Source organism: Bufo bufo, chromosome 6, assembly GCF_905171765.1.
Source record: "Bufo bufo chromosome 6, aBufBuf1.1, whole genome shotgun sequence".
Classification (NCBI taxonomy): Eukaryota; Metazoa; Chordata; class Amphibia; order Anura; family Bufonidae; genus Bufo; species Bufo bufo.
The window spans coordinates 199,511,054-199,529,679 of record NC_053394.1 but is presented as its reverse complement, the minus strand read 5'-3'; the positions used below and the strand labels follow the sequence as shown (position 1 = coordinate 199,529,679).

Below are 18,626 nucleotides of genomic sequence, written 5' to 3'. Positions count from 1 at the left end.
TTACAAATATGGAACTCTTTTTTTCTGTACAGAGCTGAGATCCTCCAATAGAGGGATCTGAATTTTCTCTCTGCTCCATCAGCCAGCTAATCTGACTGGCTCCTGATGTCTCATTTTCTAAACACTTATTATAGCTCAGTTCTTATCTTACTGATAAGAATGTGGCTTAAATAATTATGACCTTTTAGTAATTTAGAGATAAGGTTTATTAGTTGAGACACAAAGTGAAAATAAAAAGTACAATTCACACCGCTAGATAAACAATTAACCCTTTGTGACAGAATGGCTCAATATTTATATCAATTGAAAAATAATTTTTAGCCCAAAATGAGTAAAATGTTATCATTAAATTTGCCTCTAAAGGTGTACATAGCCTTTAAATTGTTTTGTTTTTTTGGGTAGAGAACTTTTTTTTTTATTCAATCTATGCCCAGTCCTTTTTTTTTTTTTTCTTTTTTTTTTAAACTAGGCCTTTCTCCTGTTGAACCCACATACATTAGTTCTCATGTTTTTTCCGCGACTCTTGTTAATAGCCTGCAGTTGATCAGGCATTTTTGTCTGCAGGACCCAGTTTTTTTTTCCCTTTGCAAAAGCATGGGACATTTTCTTGCTCCTGAATTATTTTTCTTTCTAATTGTATTTTTCTTCTTCCACAGAACTTGCCTAAGGAATTTGGCTTTGATTTTCTCTCCTGGTGGGCGGCTTATTTTCCCTGTGGGCTTGACCATTTGGATCCTTTGCTGTCACTCCACTACTCTTTGGAATCTCTTCCTGGTGCTTGAGCCATGCAGTCTCCTTTCTCTTAGATTACTTTTTCTCTTGAGTTTTTCTCCAGCTTCTGCTGCATTACTAGACTGTTTGGTTTGGTCTCTTTTATTCGACAGGTGCCATAGGGACATTTCATCCTGCTATCATTCATCCTCAGGTGGCTCTGCATTCAATTTGCTTTATGCTCCACACCTCTCCGTTCTTGCTGTTCTTCCCACTTTCCATGCAGTGTTCAGAGATGCTTTGGTCTCCTGATCTGATTAGCTCAGTAAGGCACTGCTAATCCTTATCCCTGTCTTACCCTTGGCAGGGCTCTGTAGTGCCCTTGCTCTAAAGTTGTGTCCTCTTTTTCTACACCTTTCTCCTGTTTCTATAGGATTTTGCCTTTGGCATCCTTAGATGCATTACAGATGTATATTTTCTTTTCTTTTTTGATGGCTTCCACTCATCTAGGTTTTTCTCATTTACTTTAATATAATTTTAGTTTTAATATCTTCATATATAAAAACCATCGAACAACAATATCCCTTCCAATTCACTCAGATTAGGGATTTAGGTCATCAAATACATAGTATACATATTTAAAACAAAAAAAAAAACACTTTCCCTTCCCTCTCCCCCTTCCTCCCCTCCCCCTCAAGATAAGGAAGGCACGGCTAAAGAGGGAATTTTTTTTTTAATCTGGGTAATCCATGAATTCCCAAACTTTAGATATAACTCCTTCCCCTTATTTCGATATATAACCTTTTTTTTTTTTTTTTTTCATCATTTCTTCCACCACATTTTTCCATTCTGAATTTGTAGGTGGTTCTGCTATTTTCCATTTCTTAATAATCCATAATCTAGCTTGAAACAATACCTTCCCAATCACTAATTTAATTCTCTTTTGTATACTTAAATGTCTCAAGGTACCAAAATTCATACAATTGGATCCCTTTCAAATTTATAGTCATATACTTTATTAACTGTTGCAATTATTTCAAACCAGTATCTGAACAGTTCTGGGCATCTCCATAACAAATGTATCAACCCTGCATGCCCTTCTTTACACCTTGGGCACTCATCTGTTCCTTTCAGCCCCATTCTTTTTAATTGAGCTGGAGAGCGGCCCCATAAAAAAAGAATGGGAGCGGGGGCTGCGCATGCGCAGTACGCTCCCATTCACTTCTATGGGGAGCCGGCTTGGTGGTGGCCGGACCGAAGTCCTCCAGCCACCACCTTGCGGAGCTCCGTTCTAGTGATATGCCCTCATTGTCAATGATGAGACAGCCCCTTTAAATTCTTGATCTAGCATTCCTCAGTTGTAGATACTTATAAAAGTCTTTTATGTGAAATCTCATATTCCCTTACCAAATTCTTTTATTATCCCTCCTTCAAATATTTGACTTATCCTACTTATACCTTTTTGTTCACAATTAACATATTGTATAATTTTTTTGTATCTCCTGTAAATGTACATTGGTCCATAAGGGAGCGAATTCTAAATAACCCTTTATCCCCATAGTACCTTTAAGCTCCTCCCACATTTTATTCATCATGAGCAATACTGAGTTTACCACACTTTTCCTACTTAAATACCCTGTTTCCAACACCTCAAATATCAAATCGGGCTTTCCCTTATTTCCCAATTTAAACAACTCTTCCTTGATCATATTGTTTATCTCAAAATTATTTATGTGAACAAGTTGTGCAACCAAATAATAAGTGTACCAATCTGGTAACGCCAATCCACCTTCCTTCCCAGGTAATTGTAGTATTTCCTTTCTAATTCTCCCCTGCCCAGCCCCCCAAATAAACCCTCTAGATATTTCATCAAATACCTTAAAAATGCTCTTGATGAATTTTGAAAAATAAATAAAACTTGGGGAAAAAAGATCATCTTCAACAAATTTATCGGACCCATCATAGACAATGGAATCCTGAACCATATATTAGTCTCCCCCCCAAGTCTACTCACCAAAGTTTAACTCATTTAACTCAACATATCTATTTAAGTCTGCTGTGATATAAACCCCTAAATATTTGATACTACCTTCTTTTCCTATTACTTTTGCATCCTCCTCTGATCAACTCCCAAAGCAATTATAAGTGATTTACCCCAATTTATCTTCAAACCTGAAAAATATCCAAACGTGTCCAAAACTTTCATCACTTCCTCAACTGCAGTATCCAAATATCTAATTTACTTTACTTTCTGTTGGCTTTTCTTTCCTGGATGTTTCTTTTTTTAAATTCTGTTTATTTGGAGCAGATTCACAGAATACAAGGAAAGGGTCATGAACCCGTATAACATACATTAAACACGCTTTCTCCCCCTGGCTTCTAAAGGAAGTCAGGGAGTCACATACAGTAACTTTAGGAACATGAGTTTAATATACATGAATCTGACTGCATTTTTTATTTTAATTCAAAAGTAGTAGGAGACATAAATAATAAAGAAAAGAAAGGGAAGAGGGGTAAGGGGGAGAGGTATAGGGGGGAAGGGAGGCAGAACTATACTGCCAGGGGTCCCAGAGTATTACTTAGAGATGCTTTAAGGTACCATGAAGTGTACTGAAAGGGTTTAACCAATTCTCTAATTTCTACCATATTAAAGTGTCATAACAAAAGTGCTCCACTTATTAAAGAATTTGGAAGCTGAACTTTCTTTGTGCCTAGATGCTTCAATCCTTTCATATCCTAAAAGTACTTTCAATTCAGAAATCACAGCAGGAATGTCCGGCATGGCATCTGTGAGCCATCTCTGGAGCAAGACCCTTTTAGCTACTAACAAAACCGAGTGTAATAAAATCGGTATCTTAGTTGGGTTCTCCAAACGGATATAATGGAAAACCAAGGTCTGGGGTTCCATAGGTAGTTCCACCAACCAGTTAGTCTTGATATACTCAATCACAGCGACCCAAAATTTGACTACCTCAGGACATGTCCAGATGCCATGCCAGAAATCCGTAGCAGCCAATTTACAATTAGGACAATGTGTGATACGGTCTGGAAACTGGGGAGAGGCTGGAAAGTTAAATCCATAGATTGCCCGATGCATCATTCTAAAAAACGTTTCACGCCAAATCTCACCAATCACGCACTGATGTACCTTACTCCAACCTTCCAGGATCTTTACCCCAATCTCATCATCCATAGTGATGTGCTCCCACTTCTTAAAAAGAGTGGAAACCTTGGCTTTCGTGAAATTTCCTGAAAAGGCCCTGTACAACCTAGAGAGGGAAACTGTTTGGGGAGAGAAACTAAGGATCTCATCAAAGGAGTTTTTGGTCACCTCCCTCGATAGATCACGCAATCTATGTGAGCAGAAACCCACAATCTGCATTATTTGCAAGAAATGGGAATCCGGTAAGGCATATTTTTCCTTCAGTTCTTTTGGAGTTAGCCAACGTTTCTCCCCTTGATGCATCAGATGTTCCGCCCTAGTCAAACCCCTAGATATCCACAACTCAGAAGGTCTCAGACTAGTTCCTGACGGAAATTCTGGATGACCCCCATAGCGGCATCCATTTAGAGATTGTATGAGGCAGATTTATTGTTTTCCTAACCGCCTTCCAGGTTGCTATCGTATCTCTCAATAAAAGCGAGGATTTAATTTCCCCGGGTAATGCGGCCAAATTAGAGTGGAGGCACGCTACCAGGTTCCATGGAGCTACCAAGTTTTGTTCTATTTCCCTATTAGAGAAAAGATCAGTATCATGCACCCAATCCGAAACATGACGCATAAGACATGCCAGATTGTAACCCCGTACATTCGGGAATTTCACTCCTCCTTCAGGCTTCCATAACATAAGCTTCGAAAGAGAGATACGAGGGCGTCTACCTGACCACAAAAAAGTGGTAAAAGCCTTGTTTAGAGCAGTGACATCTGTATGTTTCAGTAGAATCGGAAGCGTTTGAAGGGGGTAGAGTAACTTAGAAAAACTCATCATCTTAATGAGCTGGCACCTTCCTAGCAGAGATAAGGGAAGTGAATGCCATTTCTGTAGTTCGGATATTATTTTCGCTATGAGGGGAGGATAGTTTAGTGAGTACAATGACCCCGGAAGCTTACCAATTTTAACCCCTAGGTACGTGACATATTTCTTAACAGCAGATAAAGAGAGACCTATATCCTGCCAAAACTGCGGTGGGTTAGTGGCGTGAAGCTCTAGAATTTCACTTTTAGACGAATTTATTTTATATCCTGAGAAGGATCCAAAAAAACTCAAAAACTCCATTAGGGGGCCTAAGTGTCGCTGTGGAGTGTCCATGAAGATCAAAAGATCATCCGCATATAAAGTTAGTTTGACCTCTTTCTTGCCTATGGTAATACCCGTATATAAGTCCGAATCCTCTAAAAATCTAGCTAAGGGCTCGATGGCTAGGTCAAAGAGGAGGGGGGAAAGCGGACAACCCTGTCTAGTCCCTCTCTGGAGGGGGAACACCCGAGACAGGAAACCTCCCGTATGTATGCGCGCCGCTGGGCTGGAATAGAGACCCTTCAAAAAGGTACGGATGTCCCCCAAAATCTTGAATTTATCAAGTACCGCCCCCAGCCAGTCCCAACGCAGTGAGTCAAAAGCTTTTTCCGCATCTAACGCCAACAAAATAGGGGTTCCGGCTGGCTGAGGGCGGCGCCGGACCCAATCCAAGGTTGCCAACACCTTCCTAATATTTGCTACCCCCGACCTCCCTTTAATGAAACCCACCTGGGAGGGCCCTATCAGAGTAGGCATTAATCGGCTCAGTCTGTCAGCCAGTATTTTAGTCAATATCTTGAGATCCTGATTGATGAGCGAGATCGGGCGGTACGAACCTGGATCTTGTGGGTCCTTATTTGGTTTAAGTATCAATTTAATTTGGGCAACATTAACATGGGCAGGGAAACTACCTGTATGTAAAAGATGGTTAAAATATTCCGTCAGTGTAGGGGCAAGATTTTCTTGTAGCACTTTGTAAAATTCTCCTGAGAATCCGTCAGGGCCTGGCGCCTTTCCATTATGTAGGGAGCGTATTATATGTAGCACTTCCTCAGCCGTTATTTCCGCATTTATAGATCCCTGCTGTTCCTCCGTCAGGGAAGGTAATTTGACGTTTGTCAAAAATCTCCTACCCTTTTCAGGGTCTTCTGGGGTGTCGCTATAGAGACGCTCATAATATTTTCCTAACAAATCATTTATCAATTTAGGATTTGTTTGGACCACTCCCCCCTCCCCTTTCAGGGCTGTGATGACTGTAGGAGCCCTCCTGCCCCGTGCTAAGTTGGCCAACATTTTGCCTGACTTATTCCCAAATCTGAACAGATCCGTCTGGAATTCTGACCTATACATTGCCTCCCGTTTATCTACCCAAACTTCAAAGGTATTTCTAGCTGCAATCCAGGCCTCCTTGTGCTGAGTAGTAGCCACCCGGAGAAATTGAGTGTATGCCTGTCTAAGGGCCGAACTAGCCTCCTGATATTGTTTAGCGACCACCTTGCGTAGATTACTAACATAACCGAGAATTCGACCCCTCAGAACCGCTTTTGCAGTCTCCCAATGGGTCGAAACATCTGATGCATCTCGGGGATTGTCACCCTGAAACTCCCACCACCAACCTTGTAGTGTATCTTTGAAATTGTCATCCTTGGCAAGAAAGGAAGGAAAGCGCCATATAAAATCAGTTCCTCTAGGGTAGGTATCCTGCAAGGAAATGGAGACAGGTGAGTGGTCAGAAATAAGTAAGTCATGAATTTCAGCGGAAACCACCCTAGATGACATATGCAGGGGAAGGAAAAGATAGTCAATACGAGACCATACATTATGTGCGTGTGAAAAATGCGTTTACTCCCTGTCGTCAGGATGTAGAGAGCGCCAGGTATCATATAACCCTGTAGAAGTTAGAAAGGGAGGTATAACCTTGTCAGAGAGTCTTTGTGATCTGACCATCCCCTCCTCTCTCTTCCGGTCTTCCAGAACAGAAGCGACTGAGTTAAAATCACCACCCACAATTCTGTTGTGAGTTCCATCCATATGCAGTCTGTTCTCCAGAAGAGCGTAAAAGGGAGCATTATTTTCATTTGGGGCATACACATTATGAATGCTATAAGAAATCCCTCCTATCTCTACCACTAACCTATGCCATCTGCCTTCACTGTCATGAGACTCTGAAAGTATTTTCCCTGAGAAATTTCTATGTACTAAAGTGAGTACTCCAGCTTTGCCCACCCAAAATTTTTTCATACGGAAGAAATCTTTATCTTCCAGATGCGTCTCTTGCAGGAGAACTACATCAGGTTGAAGACGCTTTAGGTGCCGTAAAATCTTTGACCGCTTCTGCGGGGAGCGTAAGCCCTTGACATTCCAGGATATAATTTTCATTTCAGTTCCGGTATGTACGGATCCCCAGACAGAGAAAGCCAAGGAAGAAGGGAGGAGGGAAGGAAAAAGGGGAGGAGGGAAAGAGAACAGAAAACACAAGCAAAAATCAATATAAGTACAACCAAATAGAACTGCCTAGGTGTGTGGCAGCAGGTACCAGTCCACTGGACCGGGTACGGCTAGGTGGTGTCCGCCGTCACTAAATCTAGTTATAGACTTTCCTTTTTTCCGCCATGGCAGAACTCTCACATACCTAGCCTAAACAATTGCAATCTGTACAACTGAACAATAACGGCCCTAGTATGGAGCATAAAGCAGAATAATAAAACATTCTTAATCTGGAACAGCTTAGCAGCATTAACAAAATTCTACCCCTAAGGGTTGAGTTTCAACCACATTTAGAATTGAGGAATGCCAACGTCCTCTTCTGGAGGGTCTTTCCTGGCCATTGCGCGAACGGTCATTCCCTCGTCCAGCAGCTGGAACCAATGAGTCCTTCAAGGTAGACCGTTGGGGAGAGAGTGGTATATCATGCTGCTCTGAATCAATAATCTCATCCAAGGCCTCCTCTGCCTCAGTGGGAGATCTAAAAGTGATAGTCCCTCCTTGTGCTCTGTGAATCTTTAGAACCGCCGGGAAAAGAAGCTGAAATCTGATGTCCCTTTGGTAGAGTGCAGTGCAGACCGGGCTAAAGGCCTTGCGTTTCTTCGCCACCTCAGCCGAGAAGTCCTCAAACAATAAAATTTTGTGGCCCCTTATGGTTATCTGGTGTCGCCTTCTACGAAAACTGCGGAGTAAAGCCACCTTATCATTGAAATCCAACAGTTTAAAAATAACTTGGCGAGGTCTCCCATCTCCACTGCGGGGAGACTCCGAATTAGAGTCCCTAGTGGCGCCTCTTTCCGGACCAATCCTGTGGGCCCTCTCCACTCGACAGAAAAACTTTAGGCCCAGGGCCTCTGGCAGTTCTTTCTCACATATATCTAAAAGGTCCAGTTGTTTAATGGACTCAGGCAGCCCAACCACCCTCAGGTTGTTGCGGCGTGACCTGTTTTCCAGGTCATCCACCTTAAACCGCAGGTATTCCAAGTCGTGCTGCTGGGATTTCAATATAGACTCAGTGTCCCCCGCTTGCTGCTGCAAAGACCGCAGCTCTTTCTCCAGGGCCCCAACTTGTATGCTGGTCTGATTTACCTCTTCCCTCAGGGAGTTAAGAGGCCAGTATTGTCGTTTCCAGTGTTTTCTGGATGTCCGGCATTATACGCATTGCCACTTCAATGGCTAGTTGTTTATAATCTATTGTGGCCGTGCCACCTAGAGGGGACCCGTCTCCCTGGGTACTCTGAGAGCCCTCCTCCCTGAATACTAGTGGCTGAGTGTCCGCCATTTTTGCCGCGCTCTGTGAGGCTGCTAGCTGCGCACCTGTGATCTTCTGCCCGCTCCGGAGGAGATATCTTTCCATCGGCTCCTAGATGCAGGTAAGTGGTGTCAGTCGGACGTCCTTTAGGGCTGAAAAGCAGTTCCCTGCGCTCCAAAATGACAATAATGTTCGGCGGTATGCAGGAGCTCTGAGCGCTGCGTCCTCACATGGCGGCGCCGGAACCGGAAGTCTCCTGGATGTTTCTACTGTTCGTGTACAAACTGATTAGCGAATTGTCTGCAGGAAAGGTGTAGGTGGTAGAAGGAGCCAACCCTTTTTCTGCTTAGTATCGCCTACTAGTGGCAGCAACTATACCCACGGTCTTCTGTGTCCCCTGATAAACTTGGCGAGAAAGTAATTTTGTTATCTTTATGAGAGTGCTAAAATATACAACTACTAAGCATATTACATGCAGAGTAGAGGCACCAGCATCCTTTTCAAACAGCTGATTTTGGAGGATCCAGAAGTCAAACCCCCTATGAACAGTGGTGTAAATAGAGAAGTAAGGGCAGCATAGCAAGGGTCAAACCAGTCCCCTCACACAAGACAGAAGGGTTTTTGCTTAAACCCTTTTCAATGACTCTTGAGCCATTTTTTCCACTTCCTTATTGTTCTATAGAGCAGGGATGCTCAACCTGCGGCCCTACAGCTGTTGCAAAAGTACAACACCCAGCATGCCCTAATACAGGGGTGGCCAACCACTGCTCTTTGCCGCTTCGAGTGCGGCTCTATGGTAGAGATGGGAGCAGATCGGAGCTCCAGCATGGTAATCCTGAGGCTCCGATCTGTTACCATGGCAGCCAGGACGCTACTGAAGCCCTGGCTGCCATGGTAAGCTCCCTGCTGCTGTGTGTACTGTACACAGGGCAACAGGGAGAGTGTGAAGTCCTATTCACCCTAATAGAGCTCTATTAGGGTGAAAAGATCCCAGGTTCTAGCCCCTAAGGGGGAAAATAGTTATTAACCTCTTAGGGACCCATGACGTACCGATACGTCATGTATAGTTCCGATCACTGACGCCTTTTACCTGGTGCGGCGGCGGTGGTGCCATCGGGTCCCCATGGGGCTGTGGGGGGGACCCGATGACATGGAAGGCAGCGCGATGCCTTCCTGAGGGATCGCGCTGCCTTTCGGTGAAGAGCCTGTGAGATCCAGCCCCCTGGAGGATTAGACCCCCAAAAGTTCAAGTCCCAAAGTGGGACAAAAAATAAAGTGAAAAAAAAAGTAAAAATTAAAGTTTTCCCCTAAAAAAGTAAAAATACATATTTGGTATCGCCGCGTTCGTATCGACCGGCTCTATAAAAATATCACATTACCTAACCCCTCATATGAACACTGTAAAAAATAAAAATTGTGCTAAATAAACCATTTATGTCACCTTACATCACATAAAGTGTAATAGCAAGCGATCAAAATAGTGCCAATCAAATTGTCATCTCATCCCGCAATAAATGAGACCCTACCTAAGATAATCGCCCAAAAACTGAAAAAAACTATGGCTCTCCGAATATGGAGACACTAAAACATGATTTATTTTTTTTGGTTTCAAAAATATTATTGTGTAAAACTTACATAAATAAAAAAAAAGTATACATATTAGGTATCGCCGCGTCCGTATCGACCGGCTCTATAAAAATATCACATGACCTAACCCCTCAGATGAACACCGTAAAAAAAAGTAAAATAAAAACTGTGCTAAATAAACCATTTTTTTGTCACCTTACATCACAAAAAGTACAACCGCAAGTGATCAAAAAGGCGTTTGCCCACCAAAATAGTACCAATCTAACCGTCGCCTCATCCCGCAAAAAATAAGCCCCTACCTTAGACAATCGCCCAAATAATAAAAAAACTATGTCTCAGAATATGGAGACCCTAAAACATCATTTTTTTTGTTTGAAAAAAGCTGTTATTGTGTAAAACTTTTACATAAATAAAAAAAGTATACATATTTGGTATCGCCGCGTTCGTATCGACTGGCTCTATAAAAATATCACATGACCTAACCTCTCAGATGAACACCATAAAAAATAAAAACTGTGCCAAATAAACCATTTTTTGTCACCTTACATCACAAAAAGTGTAATAGCAAGCGATCAAAAAGTCACACACACCCCAAAATAGTGTCATTAAAACAGTCATCTCATCCCGCAAAAATCATACCCTACCCAAGGTAATCGCCCAAAAACTGAAAAAATTATAGCTCTCAGACTATGGAAACACTAAAACATTATTTATTTTGCTTCAAAAATGAAATCATTGTGTAAAACTTACATAAATAAAAAAAAGTTAACATATTAGGTATCGCCGCATCCGTGACAACCTGGTCTATAAAAATATCACATGATCTAACCTGTCAGATGAATGTTGTAAATAACAAAAAATAAACAGTGCCAAAACAGCTATTTCTTGTTATCTTGCCTCACAAAAAATGTAATATAGAGCAACCAAAAATCATATGTACCCTAAACTAGTACCAACAATACTGCCACCCTATCCCGTAGTTTCTAAAATGGGGCCACTTTTTTGGAGTTTCTACTCTAGGGGTGCATCAGGGGGGCTTCAAATGGGACATGGTGTCAAAAAAGACAGTCCAGCAAAATCTGCCTTCCAAAAACCGGATGGCATTCCTTTCCTTCTGCGCCCTGCCGTGTGCCCGTACAACGGTTTACTACCACATATGGGGTGTTTCTGTAACCTACAGAATCAGGGCCATAAATATTGAGTTTGATTTGGCTGTTAACCCTTGCTTTGTAACTGGAAAAAAATTATTAAAATGGAAAATCTGCCAAAAAAGTGAAATTTTTAAATTGTATCTCTATTTTCCATTAATTCTTGTGCAACACCTAAAGGGTTAACATAGTTTGTAAAATCAGTTTTGAATACCTTGAGGGGTGTAGTTTATACTCGCAAAGTGACTTCAGATCTTTTTTTGTGGTCCTAGAGAACCCCTTTTAATGTTGTGTTTTTTTCTTCTGCGTTTCCGCACATGTGCTTGGACTTGAATGTTAATATGGTTTATTATCCTCCAAATGAGGTGAAAAGGAGTTTGTGCTGTTATGGGCAACCTCTAAGAATTTTAGTGTACTAACTGTTATTTCACACTTTCACTGTTAAAAGCAGGATTCGCATGAAAGAGCTCAGTCTAAGGCTACATGCACACCGTGCTTTTTTTTGCGGTCCGCAAATTACGGAACGGGCGGCTCATTGTAGACATGCCTATTCTTGTCCGCAAAACGGACAAGAATAGAACATGCTAGATTTTTTTTTTGCGGTGCAACAGATGCGGACAGCACGCGGAGTGCTGTCTGCATCTTTTGTGGCCCCATTGAAGTGAATGGGTCGGCATCCGAGCCGCAAAAACGACTTCTCGGATGCGGACCAAAACAACGGTCGTGTGCATGAGGCCTTATTCTGTTAATCTATGACCCATTAAAAAACGAATTCATCTCTATGGCATATAAAACCTTTTATTTCTTAAAAAAAAGCCTGAATGAATAAATTAATTGGTAATGGAAAAGAGTCAAATCAGACAGTAGAGATGAGCGAACTTCATGTTTTGAAGTTTGGGTGTAGCCTGAATTCCATTATGGAATTCCGTTATGTTCCGTGGTAGACCCAAATGCTGAAACCAAACTTCAAAACATGAAGTTCGCTCATCCCTCAGATAGCTGTTGACAGGATTTGAGGTTTTAATTCTGTGCAAAGAATGCTCCTTTAAATGTTGGGGTACACAAGCAATTTTAGTTACTTTTTTGGTACTTTTAAAGAGAACCTGTCACGTTAAACATAGTGTTGCAGGCAGCATTTTATAGAGCAGGGAGAGCTGAGCAGATTATTACCGTATTTAGTTTTATGAAGAGATTCAGTAAAACTTTATTATTTTATAATTTTGAATTCCTGTTCATTCTGGCCTATGAATTTGAGGAACATACACAGTCAAGGATGACTGTGCATACAGATAGCTGTCAATCACTGATAGGTCCACCTCATTGACTTCAAAGCCCAAAATGAGCAGGAATGTAAATGTATAAATGACAGGTTCCCTTTAAGCGATTTGCCTGAAGCTTTTGGAAGTTATAAAGACTACTCTTCTTAGCCTTCAAGAATAGTATGACTTCTAGTCTACTCTGAGTAATTTGGAACAAACAAATTAAATGTTTAATTATTGTTTATTTTATTTCATAGGTAAAAACTGCATACAAATGTGCCTGTGTTTTGCGCGACACCATAAACCCTTATCTCTTGAGACGTATGAAGGCAGATGTGAAGATGAGCTTGTCTCTTCCTGACAAGAATGAGCAGGTGACCATCAGGGATCTAAAATTACCACTTTACAAAGCTTTGGTGCGGCCTCATCTGGAATATGCGGTTCAGTTCTGGGCACCAGTCCATAGAAAGGATGCTTTTGAACTGGAAAAAGTACAAAGGAGAACAACTAAACTGATGAGGGGCATGGAGGGTCTTAGTTATGAGGAAAGATTAAAATAATTTAATTTATTTAGTCTTGAGAAGAGACGTCTGAGGGACATGATAAACCTATCCAAATATTTAAATGACCCGTACAAAAAATATGGCAAAAAGGTGTTCCATGTAAAAATCCCCCTCAAAAGACAAGGGGGCACTGCCTCTGTCTGGAGAAGAAAAAGTTCAGTCTCCAGAGGCGTCAAGGCTTTTTTACTGTAAGAACTGTAAATCTGTGGAATAGACTACCTCCGGATGTGGTCACAGCAAGAACAGTGGACAGTTTTAAAAAAGAGGTTAGATGAATTCTTAAGTAAATGACGTTAAGGGCTCATTCAGACAGCCGTTTGTGTTTTGCAGTCAGCAAATTGCGGATCCGCAAAACACAGATACCCGCCGTGTGCGTTCAGCAATTTGCGGACCGCACATGGCCGCCACACTCATAGAAAATGCCTATTCTTGTCCGCAATTGCGGACAAGAATAGGACATGCAGTATATTTTTTGCGGGGCTGCGGAACGGGATGTGGAAAATTGCGGAAAGGGTGCGAACCCGTTCATACGGCTTTGTGAATGGGCCCTAATGCTTATGAAAATGTGTAGAAACTTGTGTTTCATTCCCCTTTTTCTAAAATTCCTGTCCCCACCTACCCCTTGGTTAAACTTGATTGACTTGTGTCTTTTTTTTCAACCGTATTACTATGTAGCTATCATTCTCAGTTTGCTTTGATTTTTACATGACATTGTAGAGCTCTGTATTATTAGTTACTTTGGTGCTTTCAGGTTCTCTTTTGCCGACTGACAAATGAGCAGACACAGGTTTACCAGACCTTCATAGACTCCAAAGTAGTGTATGGGATACTGAATGGTGACATGCAGGTAGGTAGTCATATACTTGTATATAATTCTCTACTTTATTTCAGTTAACAAAGATCTTTGGACAGTAATACAGATATGTTATAATATCCATATTATAATAGCTTCTTTTTCTTATGTTAAGCTAAAGGTCATCATGTTGGATCGCTATTTGTTTCCGATAGGTGTTTCCTGGTCTGATTGCCTTGAGAAAAATCTGCAATCACCCAGATTTGTTCACAGGTGGAACTAAAATTCTTAAAGGGACCAAAGAAGAGGATCTAGAAGAAGAACAGCAGTTTGGTTACTGGAAGCGGTCAGGAAAAATGATAGTAGTAGAGTCACTTCTGAAGATCTGGCATCGCCAAGGACATAGAGTTCTTCTTTTCACTCAGTCACGACAGGTTAGGAGTTACACTAAACAGTTACATTGCCAGTTGTGTTTTTTTCTGTGGTTACACGTACAGCATGGGATTTAATGGCATCTTATTGATTGTCATTACAGGGGTGTGGAAATAAAAATAAAAAACTACTTGTCGAAGGACTAAAGCGGGGCCTCGATCTACTTGTCCCTCATGACAATCTACTTGTCCTGATACAAAAAATAATTTTAAATCAAAACCATATTTCAATCCACCACCACGCTTCCTTATGCAGGGTGGTGGCTGTCTTGCGTTCCAGTCTTTGTGGTGTGAAATGACTCTAAGTTTAGTCCTCGTTCACACCAGATGATTCTGTCCAGAATGCACTACATCGCGGCCGGCTCACTATGTTGTGGGGCAGGAGGGAGCGTGACGATCCATTGAAGTGAATGGCACCGTAGCCACAGCCGCAGGCGATCGGATGCACGGGATCGCAAGGCACAATTTTGCCTGAGGTCCGGTCAAAATGCTGCTTGCAGCATTTTGTTTGGACTGGACCGCAGGCATAATGTGACTTGCGATCCTGTGAAGCCGATCGCATTGCAGCCGTTGGGCATGGTTATGGTGCCAATCACTTCAACAGACCACTACGCCCCCTCCTGCACCACAATATAGTTAGCCGGCCGCAGTGCAGTGCATTCTGGACAGAATCAGGCCGAAATGCACTCCCTGGTGTGAACGAGGCCTTAATGTGATCACAGCATTAGTTTAGTGCACACTCTTGCTCTTACTACCCGTACCTCTATGTGGTTTAGGCAAATTAGCTGCTGATGTGGCATGGAAAGGACGCCCCTCACCTTCCCAGTTTGACAACACCTGCAGAAAGGGGGTCCTCTGAGGGATGCTGGCAGAGTTGAGAGTTCTATCAATGCCCCTGGCTCTGTAACAGCTCTGTCACTGCTCCTCCCCCACGACGTGACGGAATCTTTCATTGCTCCACCCCTCCAGCTCTGTAACTTCTTCTTCCCCACGCTGTCACTACACCAGAAAAACTCTGATCCGATGGTATATTCTAAATCCGAAGCGTTCCCATGGTGATGGGGACGCACCTCCGACAGGGCGCTGCCATCCGCGGCACCTGAGGGGTTAATTGCACGGACGGCAGCTCCCTGTAAGAGGTCGGGTGCCGGGATTGTTTCTACAGGTATTAAAATCATTGGTGGGCAGTGTGCCCTCACCCTCCCCCCCCCCCCAATATTGGTGGCAGCGGCAGTTCCGATCGGAGTCCTAGCATTGTAACTCACAGGTCTATGCGGCGCATTGCTTATGCTTATAGTAATGCGCCGCGCAGACCTGTGAGTTACAAGAAGGAGCGCCGGGTGGCCACAGTGCATGTAAGTATAATGCTGCTGAGTAACTGACCATGGCAGACAGGACTTCAGTAGAGTTTAATACTGGGAAGGGGGGGGACGCGCACTGCCCACCAATGATTTAAATACCAGGGAGGGAGGGCGCACTGCCCACCAATGCAAACATTGTAGAAACATTCCCGGCACCCGACCTCTGACAGGGAGCTGCCGTCCGCGCTATTAACACCATAGGTGCTGCAGATGGCAGCGCCCTGTCAGAGGTGCGTATGGGAACACCTCTGGTTTAGAATATACCATCGGATCGGAGTTTTTGGTATATTTTAACTTCAAGCGTCCCCATCACCATGGGAACGCCTCTCCATGCCCAGCTCGTCGCCGATCCACTGCCTCCACTGCTCCGGTAAACAAAGCCATCTCAGCCCTGCTACTTCCCCGCAGCAGGGCTAAGCTACTGAACAAACTACCTGCCTGACGCCCAGAACTGCATGTCTCGTGCGTCGGGCAATACGATTTCCACACCCCTGCATTAGTTTTAATCTATAATTCTTTTTTTTTTTTTTTTTAACTGAGTAATTTAGTGAATTAACTGTTAAATTAGTGATATAAAAATGCTTTTCTTTCATGCACAAACAGTTAATTACTCTTGTTAATAGTACATATGGTTAAATAAATATTTTGCAAAACATCCTGCACGATATGATAGTTAATATGCGGATGTGCATGGCTACATTTATAAAGTCACAGAAAATAATGCACTATAGTAATAGATGCAAGCATAACATATGGACTAAGGGCTCTTTCACACCTGCGTTCTTTTCTTCCGGCATAGAGTTCCGTCGTCGGGGCTCTATGCCGGAAGAATCCTGATCAGTTTTATCCTAATGCATTCTGAATGGAGTGAAATCCGTTCAGGATGCATCAGGATGTCTTCAGTTCCGGAACGGAACGTTTTTTGGCCGGAGAAAATACCGCAGCATGCTGCGCTTTTAGCTCCGGCCAAAAATCCTGAAGACTTGCCGCAAGGCCGGATCCGGAATTAATGCCCATTGAAAGGCATTGAAAGGCATTGCCGGAGCCGACATTTAGCTTTTTCTGAATGGTTACCATGGCTGCCGGGACGCTAAAGTCCTGGCAGCCATGGTAAAGTGTAGTGGGGAGCGGGGAAGCAGCATACTTACCGTCCGTGCGGCTCCCGGGGCGCTCCAGAGTGACGTCAGGGCGCCCCAAGCGCATGAATCACGTGATCGCATGGCACGTCATCCATGCGCATGGGGCGCTCTGACGTCATTCTGGAGCGCCCCGGGAGCCGCGCTGACTGTAAGTATACCGCTCTCCCGCTCCCCGCGCCTACTATGGCAACCAGGACTTTAATAGCGTCCTGGGTGCCATAGTAACACTGAAAGCATTTTGAAGACGGAACGAGTCTTCAAATGCTTTCAGTACACTTGCGTTTTTCCGGATCCAGAGTGTAATTCCGGCAAGTGGAGTACACACCGGATCCGGACAACGCAAGTGTGAAAGAGGCCTAAGCCCTCACACTAAGGCCTATTGCACACGACCGTATGGCTTTTTCAGTGTTTTGCGGTCCGTTTTAAACGGATCCGTTGTTCCGTTTTTTGTTTCCGTTGTGTTTCCGTTTCCGTTCCGTTTTTCCGTTCCGTTTTTCCGTATGGCAAATACAGTATACAGTAATTTCATAGCAAAAATTGGGCTGGGCATAACATTTTCAATAGATGGATCCGCAAAAAACGGAACGGATACGGAAGACATACGGATGCACTTCCGTATGCATTCCGTTTTTTTGCGGACCCATAGACTTTAATTGAGCCACGGAACGTGATTTGCGGCCAAATATAGGACATGTTCTATGTTAAAACGGAACGGAAAAACGGAAAAACGGAAACGGAATGCATACGGAACACATTCCGTTTTTTTTGCGGACCCATTGAAATCAATGGTTCCGTATACGGACCGTATACGGACCGCAAAAAACGGCCAGTAAACGGGAAAAAAAAACGGCCGTGTGAAAGAGGCCTAATTGGGGTCTGAGCTCCTGAACATAATTGCATAACGTAGGGATGCACGATATGGGAATTTTGTGCGATTGCGATTAGGGCCCTAAAAATTGTGATAACGATATGAGATATTTTAAGGGAATTGTGCTAGAGGTCTATTTGCACTGTTATGGAGGGGATCTGTGGATGACACTTATGGAGGGGATCTGTGGATGGCACTGTTATGGAGGGGATCTGTGGATGGCACTGTTGTGGAGGGGATCTGTGGATGGCACTGTTGTGGAGGGGATCTGTGGATGGCACTGTTGTGGAGGGGATCTGTGGATGGCACTGTTGTGGAGGGGATCTGTGGATGGCACTGTTGTGGAGGGGATCTGTGGATGGCACTGTTATGGAGGGGATCTGTGGATGGCACTGTTATGGAAGGGATCTGTGGATGGCACGGTTATGGAAGGGATGTGTGGATGGCACGGTTATGGAGGGGATGTGTGGATGGCACGGTTATGGAGGGGATGTGTGGATGGCACGGTTATGGAGGGGATGTGTGCTATAAGACATGGGGCCATGAGGTGGGCCAGCATAAGATTCACAATAGTATAGTATTCACAAATGGGAATTTGGTATCTGATATTACTATAGGGGAAAGCTTGGGATCTAGTGATCACCAGTCAGTGTGGTTTACTATAAGTACAGTGACTGAGTCACACCACACAAAAACAGAAGTTTTAGATTTTTGAAAAACGGACTTTTCTAAAATTAGATTAGTGGTATAAGGCTGGGTTCACACTTGAGCGTTTTACAGCGCGTTTGAACGCGCTGAAAAACGCCCTACGCTCAAACAAGTTCTTGAGCTTCTTTGGGGCGTTTTGACGCACGTTTATGGCCATAGGACACTGCAGTCAATCACACAAACGCGCGTCAAACTATTGCAAAAAACGCGCGACAAAAACGCACGTTAAACGCGCATATCAAATACGCTCAGGTCTGAACCCAGCCTTAGAGTTCCTATCAGATTGGAACAGTTTCAATGGAG

General features: G+C 43.2%; 1 protein-coding gene across 3 annotated transcripts in view; it reads left to right on the top strand.

Annotated features, from left to right (window-relative positions):
- ERCC6 (ERCC excision repair 6, chromatin remodeling factor) overlaps positions 1-18,626 on the top strand; it is a 293,153-nt gene that overhangs the window by 183,243 nt on the left and 91,284 nt on the right. For all 3 annotated transcript variants that reach the window (XM_040435004.1, XM_040435002.1, XM_040435003.1), the window contains 3 exons: positions 12,718-12,834; positions 13,775-13,870; positions 14,032-14,250. In XM_040435004.1, coding sequence (XP_040290938.1) covers positions 12,718-12,834; positions 13,775-13,870; positions 14,032-14,250 — 432 coding nt within the window. The remainder of the gene's footprint in view (positions 1-12,717; positions 12,835-13,774; positions 13,871-14,031; positions 14,251-18,626) is intronic.